This window comes from Natator depressus, chromosome 13 (genome assembly GCF_965152275.1).
Source record: "Natator depressus isolate rNatDep1 chromosome 13, rNatDep2.hap1, whole genome shotgun sequence".
Taxonomy (NCBI): Eukaryota; Metazoa; Chordata; order Testudines; family Cheloniidae; genus Natator; species Natator depressus.
The window spans coordinates 16,025,591-16,049,170 of record NC_134246.1 but is presented as its reverse complement, the minus strand read 5'-3'; the positions used below and the strand labels follow the sequence as shown (position 1 = coordinate 16,049,170).

General features: G+C 44.5%; 1 protein-coding gene and 1 long non-coding RNA gene across 2 annotated transcripts in view; one reads left to right on the top strand and one right to left on the bottom strand.

Moving 5' to 3' along the window:
- Nucleotides 1–241: 241 nt before the first annotated feature.
- On the bottom strand, nt 242–21,604 carry LOC141997604 (uncharacterized). Its single transcript, XR_012641747.1, has 4 exons — nt 21,499–21,604; nt 10,769–10,905; nt 6,694–6,791; nt 242–461 (listed from the first exon to the last, which is right to left on the bottom strand). It is a non-coding gene; the product is annotated as an uncharacterized LOC141997604 (long non-coding RNA).
- Nucleotides 9,264–23,580, top strand: part of PARD6B (par-6 family cell polarity regulator beta) — a 32,109-nt gene continuing 17,792 nt past the window's right edge. The window contains exons 1-2 of the mRNA XM_074970003.1: nt 9,264–9,587; nt 21,577–21,799. Coding sequence (XP_074826104.1) covers nt 9,522–9,587; nt 21,577–21,799 — 289 coding nt within the window. The 5' untranslated portion in view covers nt 9,264–9,521. The remainder of the gene's footprint in view (nt 9,588–21,576; nt 21,800–23,580) is intronic.

The following is a 23,580-nucleotide window of genomic DNA, read 5'->3' as shown; positions in this document are numbered from 1 at the left end:
CAAAAAAGGGCGGGAAACTATCCCTAAGGAGGGGGAAGAAAGGCAGCAAAGATGGATTCTTAGTTGTTGTTGTCAGGAATTCAAAATGGTGTATGGGTATTAACAACAAAAACAGAAATATGGAAATTCTCCCCCTACAAGGGGGCATGGAAAAGAGTTCTGAATGTGCTGCAGTGGAGGTCGAGCACTGATCTCCTCAGTCTGCAGCATTATTAAGGACTTCAGCATCTGCGTTTGCTCCTCCATTACTTTAAGCATCTGCTCAGTAGCATCCTTAACAAATGCGTGATTCTCTTTTCTGTCCTGCCGTTCGGCTTCCCAGCACTCCTTTCACAACTTTTTTTCTGCATTGCAGCACTGCAGGACCTCCTGGAACATATCTTCTTTGCTACGTCTTGGGCGCTTTCTTATCTGGTGGAGACGATCGGCCGGGGTGCGTGGGGTGTTCCTGAAGGCTACATCTGGTGAAACACAGGGGACAATGCACAGAAGTGGGATTGTTAAATTCACGCACTGCATTGAAACATTTCTGTTAAATACACCTTTTGCAACATTGCCATCACTTTCTCACTGACCCTAGCAAGGCACACATCTCTGCAGACACTCAAAGCCTGGTGAGTGTTGGCGGCGGTGGGGACGATCTACATGGGGAAAAGAGCACACTCTTTTTGAAAGGGTTGTGGCGCAGCACTCTGGGGAACAAATTCTAAAATTCTCCCACACTTTTCCACAGGCAGGGGTAATTCTAGCAGACATCTCACTGCTAAGGGTAAGCAGGGAAACACGGATACATCTACTCCATGCTTGTGGCTTCCACCCTGCTCCCTATGCTGCTCGCCTATGTGCCACGTTGGTCCCTGCACAAGTGATTGCTGAATGGCGTGGGAAAGTTTCCTACAGTGGGGGAAGGAACAAAGCTGCTCTGCCACGGAACCCTCGGCAGAGGATTGCCAAGTACTCCCAGGAAACTTTCCTGGAGATCTCTCTTGATCTCGGCGTGCATCAACACCCTGTTCTGCCACACCGATTAGCTACACAGGGAAATGTCCACCTCACAGAAACACAGCCAGCCTCCCACATTTCTATATCCCAAACCCCCCTTTGCACTAGACAAGCCACAGCCACAGGAGTTTCATCTCCTGCTTCTTGTTCGCTGGAGAGCGACTGCTGAGACTGGCTAGACACCTCTGGAGTGGAGAACAGTTCCTGGCTGCCTGCCCCATCAGGTGACCCCGCTGGGAGCTGCACATCCTTATCTAACTCCACCTCTTGATCAATAACTTTGTCCTCCGGGTTAGGTCCTCTTTCTGCTGCCTCCGTGCCCTCTGAAATATCCATAGGGCTCTTGGCGATGGAGGTGGGGTCGCCACCAAGGATAGCATCCAGCTCCTTATAGAACTGGCTGGTCTTAGGTAAAGCACCTGAGCGACAGTTTGCCTCCCTCGCCTTATGATACGCCTGCCTCAGCTCCTTTATCTTTGCTCTGCACTGCAGTGTGTCCCGATCATAGCCCTTTTCGCACAAGCCTCAAGAAATCTCCCCGTCAGTATCCCAATTCCTATGGCTCAAGCGCAGCTGGGACTGCACAGCCTCCTCTCCCCATTATACTGAGCAGATCCAACAGCTCTGCAGTGGTCCAAGTGGGAGAGCGTTTGCTGCGATAACCCGCCATGGTCATCTGGGAAGATGCAATGAGACCTCTCCAGGCCAAGCAAACAGGAAATGGAATTTCAAAAATTCCCAGGGCTTCTAAGGGGGAGGGGTGGATGGTTGTTTACCTGGCTGCAGGGCAGTGGATTCAAACTGCTGACCAGAGCGGTCAGGATGGGCATTGTGGGACACCTCCTGGAGGTCAATTGAAGCAATGAAATGAAGCGTGGTGTCTACACTTGCACTTTGTCGACCAAAATATAGAGGAAAAAGACGTAAATCTTTCATGAGGGTGGATGTATTTTGTTGCCAAAACCGGGCCTTTTCCCCAACAAAAGTCGCCTAGCAGTGTGTATGCACTCACTGTTTGGGTCGACAACCGGCAGTTTTGGTGACAAAAATTGGTAGTGTAGACAAGGCCTAGGTTAAAACTAGTGCAGGTACATCTACACAAGCTGTAAATTACACCATCAGTTGCAGTGTGGACCCAGTCTGAGAGTTGCAAGAAGTGTTGATGACTCAGTAGCTAACAGTCTTTCCTCTGGATTAATGCTGTTCTATAGAAGAGTCAAAAAGGCACTCCTGGAGTGAGTATTATTATTTATATACTGCTAACAATGTGCAAGATGCTTTTCTCCATCAGGTACGAAGATAAAGTCATCAAACAACTTACTGTGGAGTTTTCAGTCTAAATTCTGTTGCTGGGAATGAGACAAAACTGAAGTTCTGACCAATGAACAGACTATACTAGCACTACTATGGGTGGACCTGCAGCAATGGGAAACGTTAAGAGAAAAAGTCTTGTATAGATACAGCCTTAATCCCTCTGGGTCTCAATTTTTCCACCTGTAAAATTGGGATAATAGTACACACCCACCTGTGAGGATTAAGTAATTAATGTGTGTAAAGTACTCTGAAGATGGAAAGGATTAAATATTATCTACTGTTTTCTTCAAGCCAATTTAGAAATAAAAAGAGATAATAAATCATTAAGCTATAAACATAGCTGGGACGAGAGCACTGTGATTAGCACTACTTTGTTCAGTTAATTACTTTCTTTTAAACAAATCCAGAGTTGTTTTATGCAAGGAGGAGTCCAAGGTTAAAAAGGATAAAAACCGTTTTTAAAAAAGACAGATCGGATTACTTAGTTGCAACACCCCCCAATAGAACAAATCAATAAATTAGGGCCATCGCTCAGTTTTAGGCTCATAATGAAGATGCATCCAAAACAAGCACACATAGATGCAAAAGCCTGTATTCTAGCCAACAGCAGCCCGTGCCCAGGAATAATCACAGAAGTATGTTTCGGACCCACCACTGCCAGGCCAGACACACACTCACATAAACATGTGCATCACATCTGTCCTATAGGCACTACCACAAAACGGCTGTTCTCAATTCTCCCTCCTGAGTCTTCTGACAAATACATATGTGCAAGAATTTGACTTGGGCCCCAATCCTGCAAACAGTTCTGTACGTGCTTAATCTTAACTCAATGTGACTGCTCATGTGATTAAATTTAAGCATGTGTGCAACTATTTGCAAAATCAAGGTCATAATTCATTCAGCATCATAAGCAGATATTTATTCATTAGCTGGCATGATGTCAAGACAATTTTACACTTTTAAAAAGCTGGACAAAATCAATGTTACAAAAAAAATCACCTCACTGGCAAATTAGCATATTTTATTACAAAAAATAACACATATATAAAACATTATAAATCACTGAATAAACATTTACTAATCAATTAATCTTCACAACATCCCAAGTAGGTAGATAAATATTGTTATCCTCATATTATAGTGAGGGTAGCCAAAGCAGAGATTAAATGATTTGCTGGAGTGGAGACCATACAGTGAGTCAGTGGTAGAACCAGGATTAGAATTCTTGTGTCCCATCCCTCTGGTCCAGGGGTGGGCAAACTTTTTGGCCCAAGGGCCACATCGGGGTGCGAAACTGTATGGAGGACCGGGTAGGGAAGACTGTGCCTCCCCAAACAGCTTGGCCCCTGCCCCCTCCCACTTCCTGCCCCCGACTGCCCCCCTCAGAATCCCCTCCTCCTTGTCCCTTGACTGCCCCCTTCCAGGACCCCCCACCCCTAACTGCCCCCCGGGAGCCCACCCCCTACCCCCGTCCCCTGACCACCCCTCCTCTGAACGTCCGCCCCATCCAACCGCCCCCTGCTCCGTGTCCCCTGACTGCCCCCCCAGGATCCCCTGCTCCATATCCAACCCCCCGGCCCTCAGAGCAGCATGTCTGGAGCTGTGCCACCCAGCCAGAGCCAGACATGCTGCCCTGCACGAGCGCGCAGCCCTGCCACCCAGAGCGCTGCCAGCACAGCAGCATGGCTGCAGGGGAGGGGGAACAGCAGGGGAGGCGCTGGGGGCTAGCCTCCCCGGCAGGGAGCTCAGGGGCCGGGCAGGATGGTCCCGTGGGCAGGATGTGGCCCATGGGCCATAGTTTGCGCACCTCTGCTCTGGTCACTCCTCCAAACTATGCCATCTTTCCATACGTGAGATAATAGGCATTCTTAAGAAAAGTAGACAAGACAGATAATGTACAATACCGGCTTACTGAACCAATGAATAATTTTAAATACATCATCTTTGGATCCATACATTTCTTCTTCTAGATTTTACAAACAAGCTGGTAAATTCCCTTTTCAATTTTTTACGGATATGGAAATACATTTGTTAAGCCTTCCCAGTTACCTATAGAAAAACACTGTAAAAACCTAATTGGCAGAGGAGTAGTGCTCATGAGTTGACGGAGTAGGGTCATTTAGGGATTAGCTATGCACAGAAGTTGTACTGCTTTAAATACAGAGATATAGTTATATCCGTACAACCTTCAAGTGTGGACACAATTATACTTATTTCTGTACAGAAAGACAATAAGGTATTCTAGTATAAGATACCTTTATACCCCTATAGCTGCATCCCCACCAGGAGCTGTATTGGTATAACTATTTTGGTAAAAAAATCACACCCCTTAACTTGAAAAATCTGTATAAAAACCATGTAAAGCAGCCTGGGCTTGCAGATTTTGCAGGTCTGATGTGGGAAAAGCCTTCCACGGCAGTTGGCACTGCATGATCGGAACTTTAACTTTTAGCTTTGATGGAAAACTGTTTGGATCTGATTTAGGACATTAAGAAATGTGATTTATCATCTCAGCCCATTCCACAGCAAATATTTGCCCTTGTTATTTGCTTTAATATTATTATTATTAGCACATAAACCAAATCATCTGGCAATTGGGGTTAATTGGCAGGCTTTACTCAGGACAAACCCAGTGTGGCATATTATTATTTATATATTACCACAGGTGTGCCTGATACTTTACATATATAAAATAAAACAAAGTCCTTGCCCTAAAGAATCTAATGTGTGGTATATAGGTTTATATATCATGGACAGCATCAGGAATGTTAAGAAAGGAATGAAGTGCATGTACAGGACTATGAGTGGACCTTGAGCTAGAGCTATACATTTTTCACATTCATGAACATTAAATGCCATAGAAAATATATTGGTTATCTGTATGATCACTGTACTATGTGTGCAAGAGGGAAGCAATCTGGTCACAAAGCTTATGTAGTGTTCTGACAAAGCTGCATTTATCTGAGGCAGAGAGAAAGAGAGTGTTAAATTCCTTTTATTTTTTTCTTTTTAAGAGTAATGAATAACTACATTGCATTTTTGGAAGGGAGAAGCCTTCAGTACGAAGTAGGGTGAATGGGTGATGTGTCAAATAAAAGCTGTTATTGATGCCAAACATGATGGTTTACAAACTTCAAATCCTTTTATGAAAAGGAAGTGTAAGAACCTATGTTATGACCTTCCTATGTCTATCTTTCTCTTTTCTATACAACTCCCACTGATATTTTTTTCCACTTATTTGCTAATATTGAACAAAACTACCATTGGTTTCAATGGGTTCCTGATTAAACCAAATCTATCTAATCTACTGGGCCCTATTCTGATCTGACACTTTAAATGAAGAGTAACTTAACTGAAATGTAAAAACAGTGCCAGCCCTGGTCTACAATAGAACATTTTACCACTTCTGAACCACACCGTTGTCAACAAAAACGAGGAGACCGGTGGCACCTCAAAGACTAACAGATTTATTTGGGAATAAGCTTTCATGGGTAAAACCCCCCACTTCAGATGCAATCACCAACATGGTGCTAAATACAGGCCTAGTTCTACACTACAAACATTTGCTGTTATTGTAATGTCAGCTAAGAGGATGATTATTTATGAGATTTCTATTCGAGCTAAAGCCATAGTGTAACTGCAGTTTTAACGGCATAAAAGTGTTTTTGCTGGTATGGCTTATTTCACTTGGGGAATCAATATAAACTATACCAGTAAAAGCATTTTTTTTCTGGTATAAACTGTGTATTGTAGTTACACAAGGAAAGTTTGCCAGTACAACTATACCAATATAGCTATATCAGCAAATCTTTTCTAATGTAGACCTGGCCTATAAGTGTGATCAGAATCAAGATCTACATATAGTATTGATACAGTGCCAATCACAATAGTAACTAAGCATTGAGTGTATGAGCCAAACCTTCCTCCTGCCCTTCAATCTGAATTTTATCCCTCAATGCAACCTTTCAGCTACTGGGTGTGTGGAATAACACACTATTTAAAAAGTAGTAACTTCTGGGATGAGAAAGCTACATTATGGGGGAATACTTGATGGTATTGGAGTTCTGACCTTGGTGGTAAATGTGGGTGAGAGGGAGTTAAAAAACAACAAAAAATTAACAACCATTTCTTCCGGCTATAAATAGGTCAGTAGAAACTAAACATTCCTTTCTTTGGGGGCAGTGAATAGTTTGAGTAAGTCTGAATCACAGGTTTTATGGAATTTGTGACTAAAATAGCTCTGTAATCTTGTGCTCCGCCTGGCATGGAAGTCCTGCCCCTCTCCTTACCTTTATCTGAAATCAAACTGTTCCTCACATTCCTTCCTTACACAACACTAGTTCATTGTGATGCAAGCTAGCTAGTGATTAATACCTTTTTATGAGGTTGGTTCCAGTGACTTGAGATTATATCACCATGGCTGTCTCAGAAAGCATGAGACCACACCCCATTGTGAGGAACTCCAACGACTCCTGGAATGCAACAGAAGAAAAAAAAAGTCCTTAAAAGAATCCTAATAAATATGTAGCAATAATATCACCTGCATGGTTGTTTCAAGTGCTGGGAGCTTCCTCCAGGCTTTTTCACATCAGAAGAAGGCCAATTCAATTGCTCTGCAAACCCTTGGGAAGGCTGTGTTCTCCTCTGCACCTTCCCACCATGGTCTGGCAGAGCTGAGCAACTTGCTTGTAGGAGATGGCAGGCTTAGAAAAACAAGTTGAGCCGCTGCCCATCTCTAGTTTTTGGTAATTAGTAAAATGATAGAATTAGAGGTTTGATTCCACCCTTGCTCACACAATGGTAATTTCACTGATTTCTATTTACATCAATGTGAGAGAAGAAAAAGGCTCTAGACATAGATAAGAACTAACAAGTCATGTAAGCATTCTCTTTTGCCAGTGTAAAGAAAACATAGACCAGAGAAGGCATAAGACTTGAACTGGATGCCAACTGATTTGCTGGCAAATACTCATTGGATAATAACCTCTGTCTGTACTAATCAGCACTTGTCTGGCTGAGTTGAACCAGAGTGAGAGCTGCAGTTTCTTTGCCTTTGGTAGCGCTGGACTTGGACCTACCTGATCTACTACATGCAAAATTGCGCTGGTTTAACTAAAGGTGTGATTTTGAACTGATTTAGTTAAATTAGTGCAACTTTGTGTGTGGATGCTCTTTTATTGGTTTAATCCTGATTTATATCCAAATATAAATACAAACCAGGAGTAAACCAATATATAGCCATCACACTTACAAAGTTAATTCTATTTATAGAGCTATTACTGGTTTTAATAGAATTCCCCCTTTTAAGTATAGGGAATATTGCTGGATCTGGTAATATCTCTAAAACCAAGTGAACTTTTTAAATGTACCCAGTGTGTTGCACCAGTTACACTAAATAATTTTAAACCAATTTAAATCAAACTGGTACAACTTCTTTGAGTATACAAAGCTTTACAACTTGCATGACGCTGAGATGTTTGAGAGATGGATCAGTCTGTGAGTTGGTTCCTTTTCTGGGCCTGCCGCTGACAGAGAAGATAGGTTTCAGAGTAGCAGCCGTGTTAGTCTGTATTCGCAAAAAGAAAAGGAGTACTTGTGGCACCTTAGAGACTAACAAATTTATTAGCGCATAAGCATCCGTGAGCTACAGCTCACTGCATCCGATGAAGTGAGCTGTAGCTCATGAAAGCTTATGCTCAGATAAATTTGTTAGTCTCTAAGGTGACAGAGAAGAGTGGCCCATAAATTCCAAATATGTAGCTCTGTTCTGTAATAAGGACTATAAACTAATCTCATGCTCCATGGCTTCAGCTGGTTGCCTGAAGGGGATGAGAAGGATTTTTTCCTCCCAATGTACAATTATAATCTGGGAGAGGAAGGATACTGGTTGGGGTAGATCAGTGATCATCTGAGGTGGTATCAGGAATTGTGTTTTAGATGCCTGGCTGGTTTGCCCCGCTCACATGCTCAGGTGATCCTCAGATACCCCCGGTCACATTGGCAAGGATCTTGGGAGTTTTTTACCTTCCTCTGCAGCATGGGGCATGGATCACTTCCCAGGATCATCCTGGCATGTCTCACCTAATCAATTCCCAGCACTGGATGGGCCTCTCGGGGCATTGGCAGCAGCCTGTCCTCTGCCTGTGGCACAAGACAGTCTATTTTTCTGAGGACTGAAAGACTTTAGTTTGACTGAAGTAATTGGGCCCAACAGGGCTATCTGAGTGAAATTTGATGGCTTCTGATGTGCAGGATTTAATGGTTATGATTTAATGGTCCTTTCTGGACATAAACTCCAGAAAACTATGTGCAGGAATCCCTAAAAGTGAAGGGCCTCACAAAGTTGATTATGTTTATTTGTAGTTGAAGCCAATCCTGATCTTTGGTGGGATACTACAGCACCCTTATTTCCTTGAACACAGTCTCACAGCACCAAGAGGAGGCGTATTCTGTCCCCATCCACATATTCCCAGCGTCACAGGGGTACTTTGACCCCCCCCCCCATGATCCCACTATAGGTGATGCACTGTGGCCCTCATAATCCCAGAATTGTGGGGATGAGTGCTTCTTTAATCCCAGTACTGGGGGGGGGTACTATGCCCCCCACAATCCCAGCACCGGGGGTTACTGTGCCCCCCACAATCCCAGCACCGGGGGGTTCTTGTGCCCCCCGCAATCCAAGCACTGGGAGTTACTGCGCCTCTGCAATGCCAGGATTAATCTGGCGGTGTGCTGTGTCCCCCACACAATCCCAGTTCAGAGCGTGGGTCTTTACCTACAATAACCTCAGTAGCAGGAGGGGACTCACACCTCCCAACTCCCCGCCTCGCGTGCACCCTCCACTTTGGAAAGCAAGCGAGCAGAGGCTCACGTTGGACGCACGCGCACTGGCTGCAGGTGCGCCAACGCTTTTCTTTCCTTCTCGTTCGCCGGGCGACAGGTACGCATGCGCGCTCGCTGCAGGTGCACCGAGACTCCCCCTCCCTTTTGTGAGTGCCCGGCGCGCATGCGCTACCTGCCCCCAGCCCTCTCCTGGGAGCGGCAGGTGCTAGGCGCAGCTAGGCGTTCTGTGGGGCGGCTCTTCCCCCGGCCTGGGTGCGTGTGAGGAGGCGGCAGGTTGTGGCTGGGAGGCTGGGCTCGGAGCTGCCCGGGTTCTCCCCCTTCCCCCACAGCGCGCCCAGGGACACAGACCGTCTGGCGGCATGAACCGGACCCACCGCAGCGCTGGGGGTAGCCGGGGCCTGTGCACCATGGAAGTGAAGAGCAAGGTGGGTAGCGGGCCTAGGGCGACGATCCGTGAGGGGCCGCAGAGGGCGGACCGACCCTGTGGAGGGCGAGCCCCCAGGAGAAGGGGCAGGGCGGGGGCGTCCGATCCGTGAGGAGCCGCCGGGGGGCAGGGCGAGCCCCAGTGGAGGCTGTGGGGGGGGGTGTCCGATCCGTGAGGAGCCGTCGGGGGCAGGGCGAGCCCCAGTGGAGGCTGTGTGTGTGTGTGGGGGGGGGTGTCCGATCCGTGAGGAGCCGCCGGGGGGCAGGGCGAGCCCCAGTGGAGGCTGTGGGGGGGGGTGTCCGATCCGTGAGGAGCCGCCGGGGGCAGGGCGAGCCCCAGTGGAGGCTGTGTGTGTGTGTGTGTGGGGGTGTCCGATCCGTGAGGGGCCGCCGGGGGGCAGGGCGAGCCCCAGTGGAGGCTGTGGGGGGGGGGTGTCCGATCCGTGAGGAGCCGCCGGGGGCAGGGCGAGCCCCAGTGGAGGCTGTGTGTGTGTGTGTGGGGGGGTGTCCGCTCCGTGAGGGGCCGCCGGGGGCAGGGCGAGCCCCAGTGGAGGCTGTGGGGGGGGGGTGTCCGCTCCGTGAGGGGCCGCCGGGGGCAGGGCGAGCCCCAGTGGAGGCTGTGGGGGGGGGTGTCCGCTCCGTGAGGGGCCGCCGGGGGCAGGGCGAGCCCCAGTGGAGGCTGTGGGGGGGGGGTGTCCGCTCCGTGAGGGGCCGCCGGGGGCAGGGCGAGCCCCAGTGGAGGCTGTGGGGGGGGGGGTGTCCGCTCCGTGAGGGGCCGCCGGGGGCAGGGCGAGCCCCAGTGGAGGCTGTGGGGCGGGGGGGGTGTCCGCTCCGTGAGGGGCCGCCGGGGGCAGGGCGAGCCCCAGTGGAGGCTGGGGGGCGGGGGGGGTGTCCGCTCCGTGAGGGGCCGCCGGGGGCAGGGCGAGCCCCAGTGGAGGCTGGGGGGCGGGGGGGTGTCCGCTCCGTGAGGGGCCGCCGGGGGCAGGGCCAGCCTTAGCCCCAGTGAAAATTGGGGCCCATCAGGAGGGGATCGTTGAGGAAGGGGGCCATCTGGGCTTGGGGAATCTCGTGTGGGAGCACACCCAGGGCTGCCTGTGGGTTGTCCCGGCATGGGGCCGGGCTGGTTCTGCACTGGGTGGATACTGTATGGGGTGAGGGGGAGCTGGGAGAGCTGCTGACTCACCTGCAGAAGGTGGCCCCTTGCCAGGGTGGGGAGTGTGTCTGCAAGGAAGATCCAGGTTGCCTAAGGGTAGAGGGGTGCGTCTCGGTGTTTTCAAGGGATCTAGGGCTGTTCCTTTTGCTTGGTTCCTGTGCCATGGCCTAGGAGCAAGATGATTGGTGTCTTATGTTAAAGCCTTGTGGTATTAGTCAAACAGCTATCAACATAGGGTTGACACTAGTAATAATTAATGCTGGGTATTGTCCCTGTAGCCTTCTCGCAGCACTAGCCCCCTTGTCAGATCACTCTTCCTCACTTTTTTTCTCCTCTATCCCCAACAGGTTTGTAGATGATTATCTACTACAAAACTTGATATTCTTTAACAAAAGTTACAGCATGACTTTACTGATTGGGCAGGCACACTGCTTTCCCTACAATTACTCTACAGAAGTGTAAAACAAAACTGAAAAGGTTCCCCCTGAAACTGAATGCAGACTAACAGAATGTAAACTATATAAGAAAACAAATGGAGACTATATAAGAAAGTTACTAGGAAAAAAAGTGCTCAAAAATCAATTTAGCTAATACTATGCTTTTTGACTAGACTAAGATAAAAGTGTATTTTTAAAAACATGCTAGCTAACATGTTAACATGATTTAAAGATCTTGTGTGAACAGAACAAAAATAAGTTGCCTTCCTAACATGTTTTTGGAAAAAAAAATCTTTTATCCTAGTCTATACAAGATCCTAATTTAGATGCAGTACAACAGCTCTGGAATCTTATCTGCTCATATAACCCACAATTGTCAAGGTGTTGAACTGTGTCTAAACGGGGTGTTAAGGAGTGTTTCATGTCATTTTAACTAAATTGAATTAGAGAGACAAGGTGGATGAGGTAATATCTTTTATTGGACCAGTTTTCAGAGTAACAGCCGTGTTAGTCTGTATTCGCAAAAAGAAAAGGAATACTTGTGGCACCTTAGAGACTAACCAATTTATGTGAGCATAAGCTTTCGTGAGCTACAGCTCACTTCTATACTTTCCACAGTATGCATCCGATGAAGATCTTTTTATACACACAAAGCATGAAAAAATGGGTGTTTACCACTACAAAAGGTTTTCTCTCCCCCCACCCCACTCTCCTGCTGGTAATAGCTTATCTAAAGTGATCACTCTCCTTACAATGTGTATGATAATCAAGTTGGGCCATTTCCAGCACAAATCCAGGTTATCATACACATTGTAAGGAGAGTGATCACTTTAGATAAGCTATTACCAGCAGGAGAGTGGGGTGGGGGGAGAGAGAACCTTTTGTAGTGGTGATCACCCATTTTTTCATGCTTTTGTGTGTATAAAAAGATCTTCTATACTTTCCACAGTATGCATCCGATGAAGTGAGCTGTAGCTCACGAAAGCTTATGCTCAAATAAATTGGTTAGTCTCTAAGGTGCCACAAGTACTTCTTTTCTTCTATTGGACCAGCTTCTGTTGGTGAGAGAGTCAAGCTTACACAGAGCTCTTCTATGACAGAAGCTGGTCCAGTAAAAGATATTGCCTCACACACCTTGCTTCTCTAATATCCTGTGACTAACATGACTACAATAACACTGCATACATAAATAGAATTAGGTAATTTGGGGATTGTCTACATGGGGACAGCTGGGAAAATTAATCCAAATTACCTAAAGGTGTGAATTTAAAGTTAGTTAAATGACTTTTCAGAGTAGCAGCCGTGTTAGTCTGTATTTGCAAAAAGAAAAGGAGTACTTGTGGCACCTTAGACTAACCAATTTATTTGAGCATAAGCTTTCGTGAGCTACAGCTCACTTCATCGGATGCAACATTAAATGACATTAAATCCCAGTGTGAATGCTGTTGTTCAGAATTAATGTGGCTGTAACTTGGTTTAGTTTAATTCATGCTGATCTAAAAAGCACATTTTCCCCTTGTCTAGGCAAGGCTTAAGAGTGCACATACACTGGGGAAACTTGTGTGTTTCTCCACTAGTGGAAGCTGTAATGCAGACTGGTTATAAACATTTACCAGTGTGAAGCCTAATCCTTAAATCCTGCGTCCTGTCTATTCTATAAATTCCATCTTAGTTTACAATAACTGGTAGCTTTAGTGTGGACAGGGAATATGCATTTTTAAGGGTTATGTGACATGATGGTAAAAATATACCAGTATCTTCTGCTGTAGGTTGTATTGGTGCTAGAGCAAGTGAGGAACCATGGGAGAATTTCAGAAGATTTGTATGAACAGAAGCTAAAGGATGATGGCACCTGCTGACCATGACTCCAAGTAGTAGTTAAGCATGAGTGAAACTACAGTTGCTCTGAAGTTTTATTCTAACTCTTTTTTCATTGTAAATAGCTAAAGCAACACATGAGTATATATTTAAAAACAAACCCTATTTCATCCCAGACTTCTAGGTCTCAAAAATCCCCAGACAAATGTGGGTGTTCAAAAACAGGCTGAAAGTATATCATGGAACCAGATATTTTTATGTTCATGCCTGTTTGATATCAACATAGATAGAAGAGGCTGTAAGTTCTTAGTGAGAAGGACAGTGTTTTTTGTAAAGTGTTTGTACAAGCTAGCATAGTGGGGTGGTTCCTGGACCATGACTGGAACTCCTTTATGCTACTGCAGTAGAAATGCTTTGATTCAGCACATCTTTTGTCATAATGATCATCTTCCCTGGTTGGGGTTGAGGAGAGAGATATACTTATGGTAAAGCTTTACTCTTTACCACACCCTGGAATTCTTTGCAACAAATGTTGTAGGTAGGTTTTTTTTTAAAGACTGGATAATTTTATCACCAAGAAATGTTTGTAGTTTGTATTTGCTGAAACAAGGGTAACAACTTATATCCCAAAGAATATTTAAATTGCTGTTTAGGTCACGGGGACATTTCCCCCTTTAATACAGAGCTGCACAATAAGCAGTGTATTGAGGTTCCTCTTTCTAGAGGCACGGGGTTCAATCTGCTATGACAAATTCTGTGTCAAACTGGTTCTAGTATTCTAGACACATGGATAGGTATGTCTGCATTACTTCAGATCATTGCTGCAAGAAGTTATCAAGTAATAGAGAGGCAGGATGCTACAGTCAGCACAAGACCAGTCAGCATTAGTCTGTTCTCTGTAACAATGCATGCTGAAAATCAGGGTTATCTTTTCTCAAAACAGTGTAACTATCAGTGTAGATCTGACAATTTCCTAGCAAAGAGAAGAGATTTGTGCTTTTTGAAGTGCTACAGGGCACATCTTCCCTGGCAATGTTAAAGCGCTGCCATGGCAGCGCTTTAACTTGGCTTGTGTAGTCATGGCAGAGCGCTGGGAGAGCTCTCTCCCTCAAAAAAAAAAAACAAAAAAACAAAAAAACCCACCTCCATGAGGGGCATAGCTACCAGTGCTGGGGGCGCAGTCTATACTGGCATGTTACAGCACTGAAACTTGCAGTGCTCAGGGGGTGTGTTTTTTCACACCCCTGAGCGAAAAAGTTGCAGCGCTGTAAAGTGCCAGTGTAGACCAGCCCACAGTTGGATAAATATTCTACTCTACTCTGAAATCCACGTCTTCGAGCACTCTCTTCTGTCTGAATAATCCCCCATAACTTTCTTGTCCCGTGTTTTGCATAGTGCAGCTTGTCTCTTTAAGAGAGTAAAGTGCCATGTAAATACGCGATGTACAATTGCAAAAATTATGTTTTGGGAAAGAACACAAACTACAATGGAAGTAGAATATTTGTTTTGAAGTGGAAACAGCAAGCACTACATTGGAAAAAATATGGGCCAGATTTTGAGACTCTCACTTGCATGATTGCAGTAACTGCACAAGCATGCAGACAGAATAAATATGCTTGTAGCATATGCATGAAATTGTGCAATTATTTCTGAAAAGCTGGCCCTGCTACAATATTGTAACTTCAAACATGCTGTCCTTTTTAGCTCATGTCAAATATTATTTGATGTCTGTCACATTAAACTACAGCACTACTGGAAAATTATAAGTAATATACAAAAAGTTGCAATATACATAATATGTGGGGAAACTCCTTGGATGTTGCATATTTCAAGTTCTTGGGGAAACAGTTAATGGGAACAAAGGAGAAGTTTTTTATTGATGTCATAATAAAGCACACTGCTCTTGACTAAAGGGAGTTCCTCCTGCAGGTTTTATTTACTTATGCACAGGTGTGACTGAAATCAGTATGTGAGTCATTCATTCTACGTTATTGTTCACTAATGTTGCAGTACACTGCAAATACTCTATAGAATAGAGTATTTGCAGTGAATTCTTTATTTAAAAATCTTTAGGGGAGGGAGGAGTGTTGGAGTTCAAAAGGTATAGAATTCTTAATTTATTGTGCTAACTGGATGACTTGATGTCATTACTAATGAGCAAACGATAGGGTCCTTGTCTCTGCTGGGTTTTCAGACTCCCAAGTTGAATGCAAATAAAACTTTTGATATTATTTTTGAAAGTAATATGAGGGAGACACAGAATTGGTCATGACAATAGCAAGGGCCCCATTTCCTAATTGGCACATTAGACCTAAACTATGCAACATGAACCCAAGAAATATGTGGTGCTGTCTCTTTAATCCTTCTCTGATCCACTCAGAAACTGTTGTGTTTTGTGCAATTTTTTATTACATTTATGGCTCCCAAAATCTTAAATTGTACAATTCTTGCTTTGCTAAGTGACTGTATTATAGAAATTGCTGGAAACTTTTGGGTGTCATCTCATTGTGATGTTCATTTTAAGGGATATTTATTTTGATCTATTTGACAGCTTTCAAACTATTTGGAATGTAGCAGTCAGTTTGGACTCCCCATCTTGATTATGAAAAATCCAGTTCAACCTCATGTTCATTACTGATCAGCTACAGAATATACAAAAATATTTCCAACTATCAACTAATGACTAGGCAGGTGGCGAGTTGATGACTTATTACACCTACAAATTGTATACCCAGACTATGCAAAAACAGGCTAGTTTTATTGCTGACTTTTTTTCTCCCCTGCATTCCCTGAACCTGCCTTCTTGTTTGTTTCATGTAAGGGATTATGTTAGCTATCGCATTTTAAAAACATACCTTTTTCCTCGTGTAGACTTTAGTCTCTGCCCCCAAAGCTTACATTCGCTCACACTGTCTGAACAGTGCTTAGTACAGTGGGGCACTTTGCTGGTTATGTTGTAATATAAATAGTATAATGTAGTCTTGAAGTTTTGGGAACTGAGTAAGGGACAGTCTGCTTTGAAACAGGACTAGTGCAAAGTGCATTAGTGAACTGTTAAAGCACATCAGTAGGGTCCATACAGGAGGAGTGGAGCAAGCTGGTACAAGGTAGATTCACTATCAGTAGAGCAGTGGTTCTCAACCAGGGGTCTGCAAGCAGGTTTCAGGGGGTCTGCCAAGCAGGGCCAGTGTTAGACTTGCTGAGGCCCAGGCCAGAAAGCTGAAGCCCAGGACCCTGAGCCCTTCCACCTGGGACTGAAGTCGAAGCCTGAGCAACTTAGCTTCATGGGTGTCCCTGTGGCCTGGGGCCCCAGACAGTTGCCCTGATTGCTAGCCCCTAATGCCATTCCTGGCGTTATGCAGAAAACTAGTTTTGGCACAGGTGGGCTGTGGAGTCTTTATAGCATGTTGTGGGGGGGAGGCTCAGAAAGAAAAAGGTTGAGAACTACTGCTGTAGAGCATGTCTGTCATTAGGGCTGAACTGGTGGTAAAATAAAAATCTGAATCTTGCTAGTGTGAACAGGCCTATGAAGCTTTTGAGGAATGGGGTTGTATCCCCTCTTTGCCTCTCCTTTTTAGGTAGGAGCAGGGACTTAAAATTAGGGAGGGAGGAAATATGAATTCTTCATTTCCTTCATGCCAACAACCCTTGAAAGTAACTAACTTCACCCTGGCACCCCACCACAATATCTGCCACTGCATCCAAAACCAAAATCATTAACTATATGATTAACTTGATGGTTCTGCTTTAATAATATTGATATTTGTGTCCTCTGCTCTGACTTTAGTATTGCCCTTTTCAGATGAATGGGTTGGTTCATACCTCTGAGGTATTATTTCAGGGTTGCAGCAGACTTCGGCACAGTCACTGCATGGTTTTACGTTTTCTTCATATATTGATGAGTTTCTTCTCAACCATTAGGATGAAATGGAGTTTTTTAAAGCTAAAGCATGGTCTTAAATTGGTAATGGGTTGCTGCCTTTTTGTGACTGTATTGGGTCCTGAAAGCAAAATCTTGGATACCAGCAAAATTTTTAAACATAGATTAAGATGAGACAAAACTGGTTTCAATAATAGACAGATAAATGGTGTGAAAATCACACTCTGTAATAGCTTTGAAATTTTAAGTTTTGCCTTCAAGTACATAAGTTTAAGAAACATGAGTTGGCAGTATCTAACATTTTTGTTGCTTAGATTCTTATGCATATATAAAATCGGATGTCATATTCTGGGGTGACCCAGATCCTAAATGGCTGATGCTTTTAATTGCTCATTTTAGCTATTCATATGTAGTTGCCAGTCAGTCTTTCAGATTGTTTGGGGTCATCTCAGGGTACGTCTACACTACAGTGGCACATCTATGGCACTGCAGCTGTAGCATGGACACTTCCTATATCAAAGGAAGGGGTTTTTCTGTTGGTGTAGGAAAATCACCTCTATGACAGATGGTAGCTAGGTAAATGGAAGAATTCTTCTGTCAACTAGCTGCATCTAGAATCATAGGACTGGAAGGGACCACAAGAGGTCATCTAGTCCAGTCCCCTGCATTCATGGCAGGACTAAGTATTCTGTAGACCGGGGTGGCCAACATGTGGCTCTGGAGCCACATGCGGCTCTTCAGAAGTTAATATGCAGCTCCTTGTATAGGCACCGACTCTGGGGCTGGAGCTACAGGCGCCAACTTTCCAGTGTGCCAGAGGTGCTCACTACTCAACCCCGGCTCTGCCACAGGCCCTGCCCCCACTCCACCCCTTCCTGCCCCTCCCCTGAGCCTGCAGTGGCCTTGCTCCTCTCTCCCTCACCCCTAGCTCCCAAGCCTCCTGCATGCCACAAAACAGCTGACAGAGGTGTGGGAAGGGAGTGGGAGGTGCTGATCAGCAGGGCTGCTGGTGGGTGGGAGGCACTGGGAGTGGGGTTGGGGAGCTGGTGGTGGGCTGCTGACGTATTATTGTGGCTCTTTGGCAATGTACGTCGGTAAATTCTGGCTCCTTCAGAGGCTCAGGTTGGCCACCCTGATCTAGACCATCCCTGAAAGGTGTTTGTCTAACCTGCTCTTAAAAATCTCCAATGATGGAGCTTCCACAACCTCCCTAGGCAATTTATTCCAGTGCTTAACCATCCTGACAGGAATTTTGTCCTAATGTCCATCCTGAACCTCCCTTACTGCAATTTTAAGCCTATTGCTTCTTATCCTATCCTCAGAGGTTAAGAAGAACAATTTTTCTCCTCCTTGTAGCAACCTTTTATGTACTTGAAAACCGTTATCACGTTCCCTCTCCATCTTCTCTTTTCCAAACTAAACAAGCCCAAATTTTTCAATCTTCCTTCATAGGTCATGTTTTCTAGATCTTTAATCATTTGTTGCTTTTCTCTGGACTTTCTCCAATTTGTCCATCTTTCCTGAAATGTGGCGCCCAGAACTGGACACACTACTGCAGTTGAGGCCTAATCAGCGTGGAGTAGAGCGGAAGAATTACTACTTATGTCTTGCTTACGCCACTCCTGCTAATACATCCCAGAATGATGTTCGCTTTTTTTTTTTGCAATAGTGTTACACTGTTGACTCATATTTAGCTTATAGTCCACTATGACCCCCAGATCCCTTTCCGCATTACTCCTTCCTAGTCAGTCATTTCCCATTTTGTATGTATGCAACTGGTTGTTCCTTCCTAAGTGGAGTACTTTGCATTTGTCCTTATTGAATTTCATCCTATTTACTTCAGACCATTTCTCCAGTTTGTCCAGATCATTTTGAATTTTAATCCTATTCTCCAAAGCACTTGCAACCCTTCCCAGCTTGGCATCATCCTCAAACTTTATAAGTGTACTCTCTATGCCATTATCTAAATTATTGATGAAGATATTGAACAGAACTGGACCCAGAACTGATCCCTGCGGGACCCCACTTGTTATGCCCTTCCAGCATGACTGTGAACCACTGATAACTATTCTCTGGGAATGGTTTTCTAACCAGTTATGTACCCACTAGTAACTCCATCTAGGTTGCATTTCCCTAGTTTGTTTGAGATGATCATGGGAGACAGTATCAAAAGCTTTACTAAAGTCAAGATATACCATGTCTACCACTCCCCCCACCCTCCCCCATCCACAAGGCTTGTTACCCTGTGTGACAAAGTTCCTCCTCTGCCTTAGTGGGTCCTGCGCTTATTGACGGATTTGTTCGCCTCAGAGGTTCACAGCAGCCCTCAGTTTGGCCACTTTCGTGGCTCAAATCTGCTGTTCACTCAGTTAGCCTCATCACTGGCCAGCATGGGGAAAGGAAGAAGAACAATCCCCACAGTCTCTGCTGATCCACCTAGTGGATCGGGGAACAGGCTGGAGACCTTTCCCCTCTGGTGAAACCCACAGTCCAATTCAACTCCTCCGGTATCGAGTTGGGGGAATGGAGGGAACCTGGGCCTGCCCTCTACTCCGGGTTCCAGCCCAGGGCCCTGTGGGTTGCAGCTGTCTACAGTGGCTCCTGTAACAGCTGCGTGACAGCTACAACTCCCTGAGCTACTTCCCTATGGCCTCCTCCCAACACCTTCTTTATTCGTACCAGAGGACCTTCCTCCTGATGTCTGATAATGCTTGTACTTCTCAGTCTTCCAGTAGTACGCCTTCTCACTCTCAGCTTCTTGTGCCTCTTGCTCCCAGCTCCTTGCGTGTGTGCCACAAACTGAAGTGAGATCCTTTTTAAACCCAGGTGTCCTGATTAGCCTGCCTGTCTTAATTGATTCTGGCAGCTTCTTGATTGGCTGCAGGTGTTCTAATCAGCCTGTCTGCCTTAACTGTTTCCAGAAAGTTCTTGATTGTTCTGGAACCTTCCCTGTTACCTTACCCAGGGAAAAGGGACCTACTTAACCTGTGACTAATATATCTGCCTTGGGGGGGTGGGGAGGGTGGCGTGTCCTACAGAGACCGCCCCCCCCGGCCGGGTCGCGATCTGTGTCCCTTTGTGTCCAGTCTGGAATTGGTTCCTGCCCAGTAAAACACGTTGGATCCCCCCCACCAAAAAAAAAATCACTCTCCTGTAGCCATCTGGCCTGACCCTGTCACAGAAAGTTATCGGGTTGGTTTGATAAGATTTGTTCTTGATAAATCCACACTGACTGTTCATAGAATATCAGGGTTGGAAGGGACCTCAGGAGGTCATCTAGTCCAACCCCCTGCTCAAAGCAGGACCAGTCCCCAACTAAATCATCCCAGCCAGGGCTTTGTCAAGCCTGACCTTAAAAACTTCTAAGGAAGGAGATTCCACCACCTCCCCAGGTAACGCATTCCAGTGTTTCACCACCCTCCTAGTGAAAAAGTTTTTCCTAATATCCAACCTAAACCTCCCCCACTGCAACTTGAGACCATTACTCCTTGTTCTGTCATCTGCTACAACTGAGAACAGTCTAGGTCCATCCTCTTTGGAACGCCCTTTCAGGTAGTTGAAAGCAGCTATCAAATCTCCCCCTCATTCTTCTCTTCCGCAGACTAAACAATCCCAGTTCCCTCAGCCTCTCCTCATAAGTCATGTGTTCCAGTCCCCTAATCATTTTTGTTGCCCTCCACTGGACGTTTTCCAATTTTTCCACATCCTTCTTGTAGTGTGGGGCCCAAAACTGGACACAGTACTCCAGATGAGGGCTCACCAATGTCGAATAGAGGGGAACGATCACGTCCCTCGATCGGCTAGCAATGCCCCTACTTATACAGCCCAAAATGCCATTTGGACTGTTTATCACATTATGTTCTAGATGTTTACAATTGATTGTTTAATTATTTGCTCCATTATCTTTCCTAGTACAGAAGTTAAGCTGATTGGTCTGTAATTCCCTGGGTTGTCCTTATTTCCCTTTTTGTAGATTCTCACTATATTTGCCCTTTTCCAGTCTTCTGGAAGCTCTCCAGTCTTCCATTAATTTTCTAAGATAATCGCTAATGGCTCAGAGCCTCAGTCAGCTCCTTGAGTATTATAGGATGAATTTCATCAGGCTCTGTTGACTTGAAAACATTTAACTTGTCTAAGTAATTTTTAACTTGTTCTTTTCCTATTTTAGCCTCTAATCTTACCTCATTTTCACTGGCATTCACTGTTAGACATGCAATCACTACCAACTTAATGTACAGTCGGGGCATATGTTTATATAGCTACATCGCACAGGGTGCAGAATTTTTCAGAGCCCTGAGCAGTGTAGCTAGGTTGATCTAATTTTTAGGTGTAGACCAGGCTTTAACTTTACATGTGGTTATTTGGGCTCTGAGTGAAATATAACAGTAAAAACAAAAATATTTGCACAGAATCAAAAGTAAACACATTCTGATCAAGACTTCGCATTGGAGCAGATTACTTCAAGACAGAAATAATTGCATACATATTTTGAACTATGTGGCATGGCCTCTGATATTAGTACATCTAAAAGGTCACCTTTTCACTCAAATCTTTAGAACCTTTTGGCTATGCATTAAGTTTATCATATTTTTGTAAATTAAATTTTTGACCTGGTGAACACTTACTGTAACTTTCAAGTTGTCCTGTTGTCTTGGTGTACATTGTGATTTCTGTCTTACTAAAATCAGATGTCTGTCTTGTAGTTTGGAGCTGAATTTCGACGGTTTTCTCTGGAAAGATCCAAACCTGGAAAGTTTGAGGAGTTCTATGGATTATTGCAGCATGTGCACAAGATCCCCAATGTTGAAGTTTTAGTTGGGTATATAGACATTCATGGAGATCTGCTGCCTATCAACAATGATGACAATTATCATAAAGCAGTTTCCACAGCCAATCCTCTGCTCAGGATTTTTATTCAAAGAAAAGGTAAGTTCACTAATTTTGTGCATTGGTCGTGTCTACTATGTATAAAGCAGTATCCATGCACACGGTCACATATTTTGCACCAGTCTTTTTTTTTTTTAAAGTCCCAATTAGACATTATCCTGTTTCTCCATGTTGACATGTACTGACTTCTTACTGATCTTCACTGGGAACTCCTAACTGTCCTTTGCAGCAAGCTGTTTGGAAACATTGTGCACCATTGCTGTAGGGCTCGAGATTCCCCTCTGTCCCATAACTCTGCTACTAAGCTACTTTTCTCTTTTTTCTTTTTACATTTGGGAATGTCTGTGATACATTGATTTAAACCCCACTCGCTCCATCAAAAATCCATCCTCACTTCAGTAGAAATACTGCTTTTATATGAAGTCTTCGTTTATGAACATATTCAATTCTTAGTTTACTCAAATTGGATAGAAACATTAAAGCTGAATCAGCATTCTCCAGTGAACTTTTTGTATATTGTTTAAAGGCAGTTGCTCATGTCTCCCTTTGTTTCCACTGAAAGCTTAACAGTATCATGCATTTGTCAGGAAAACAGGTGGCCTGGTCACATGTTAACCAACATGAGGTTAAGTTCAAATGAAGGCAAGGCAGTTTGTAGTTTTAACACTATTAGCAGGTCGAGGTAAACATTGCATTCCTGCTAGTGTTTACCTCAACTTGTGAACAGGTGAAAACTAGGGACTGCCTTGTCTTCACTGGGATTTTATGATGTGGTAAGAGAACACTTTTTCTCCTACTGTGGACACACCCTAGCAGCGTGGTGATTATTTTTCTTCTTTCTAATTTGTTAGCTTTATAAAGAGTTCATTATACTATGGCTGTGCTAGAATAAAAGTTAAATTTCCCCAGAGATGAATATTGTCTAGGTTAAGTATAACATTATCACCTAGATTAAGAGACAGTAGCTCACTCCTGTCTGCATCCTGAAGTTCCTTTCATAACAGATTAACAGGTATTGTTGATGTGTTGGAAGGGGTAAAAGGGAATTCAAAGGCTGAACTAACATGGCTTTAATTTAGTCAAGATATATGGGAGTCTCTGTCTGCAAGAGAAACCTGACCTAGGGGTGAAACAAATGTGAAGGCCAGCTGGGCATATCTTTTTGCCCTCTTCCACAATATAAGAACACAGGGTACTCAATGAAACAAAAGATATAGGGAAATACTGGGTTTTTTAATACTACTTTACTTAACTTGTAGAACTCACTGTCACAGAATATTAAAGCAGCAAAGTGAAAATAATAAATTTGACATCTAAAGGTGAAGAGAGACTTAGGAAATCACTTAATTCTTCCTCGCTAATGCAAGCTTGTTCACTGCAGCACTTTCTGGCATTTGTGTCCTGCAGTATGGGGCTTTCTTTTTTTACCTGTGGATGACTATTCCATAGCATAATAAATGTAGCCTGCAGTTACACTGGCTATAAGTTTTTACAGGTGTAATCAATCTTCATGCTTCAGGACATAGACTAATAGGCAGCTAATGTCATGAACAAATTACCCCACAACAAAGCAGGACTATATGATTCTAATCACTTCCATTATGTAACCAGCTGCAAGTGGTAATACTACTTTGCTTCAACTTAATGCTTCCCTGCAGAGGTAGATACAGGGTGGCTGAGAGAGAGATGCTGAGGATAGACAAAAGCAGTAACAGTCCTAATGCTCACCATTGCTTTTTAAAATGAGAATTGTTTAGTCACTAGTTTGCAGAAAAACTATCTAATTGTTTCTGGCACCCCATTAATCCTCTATGCAGTTA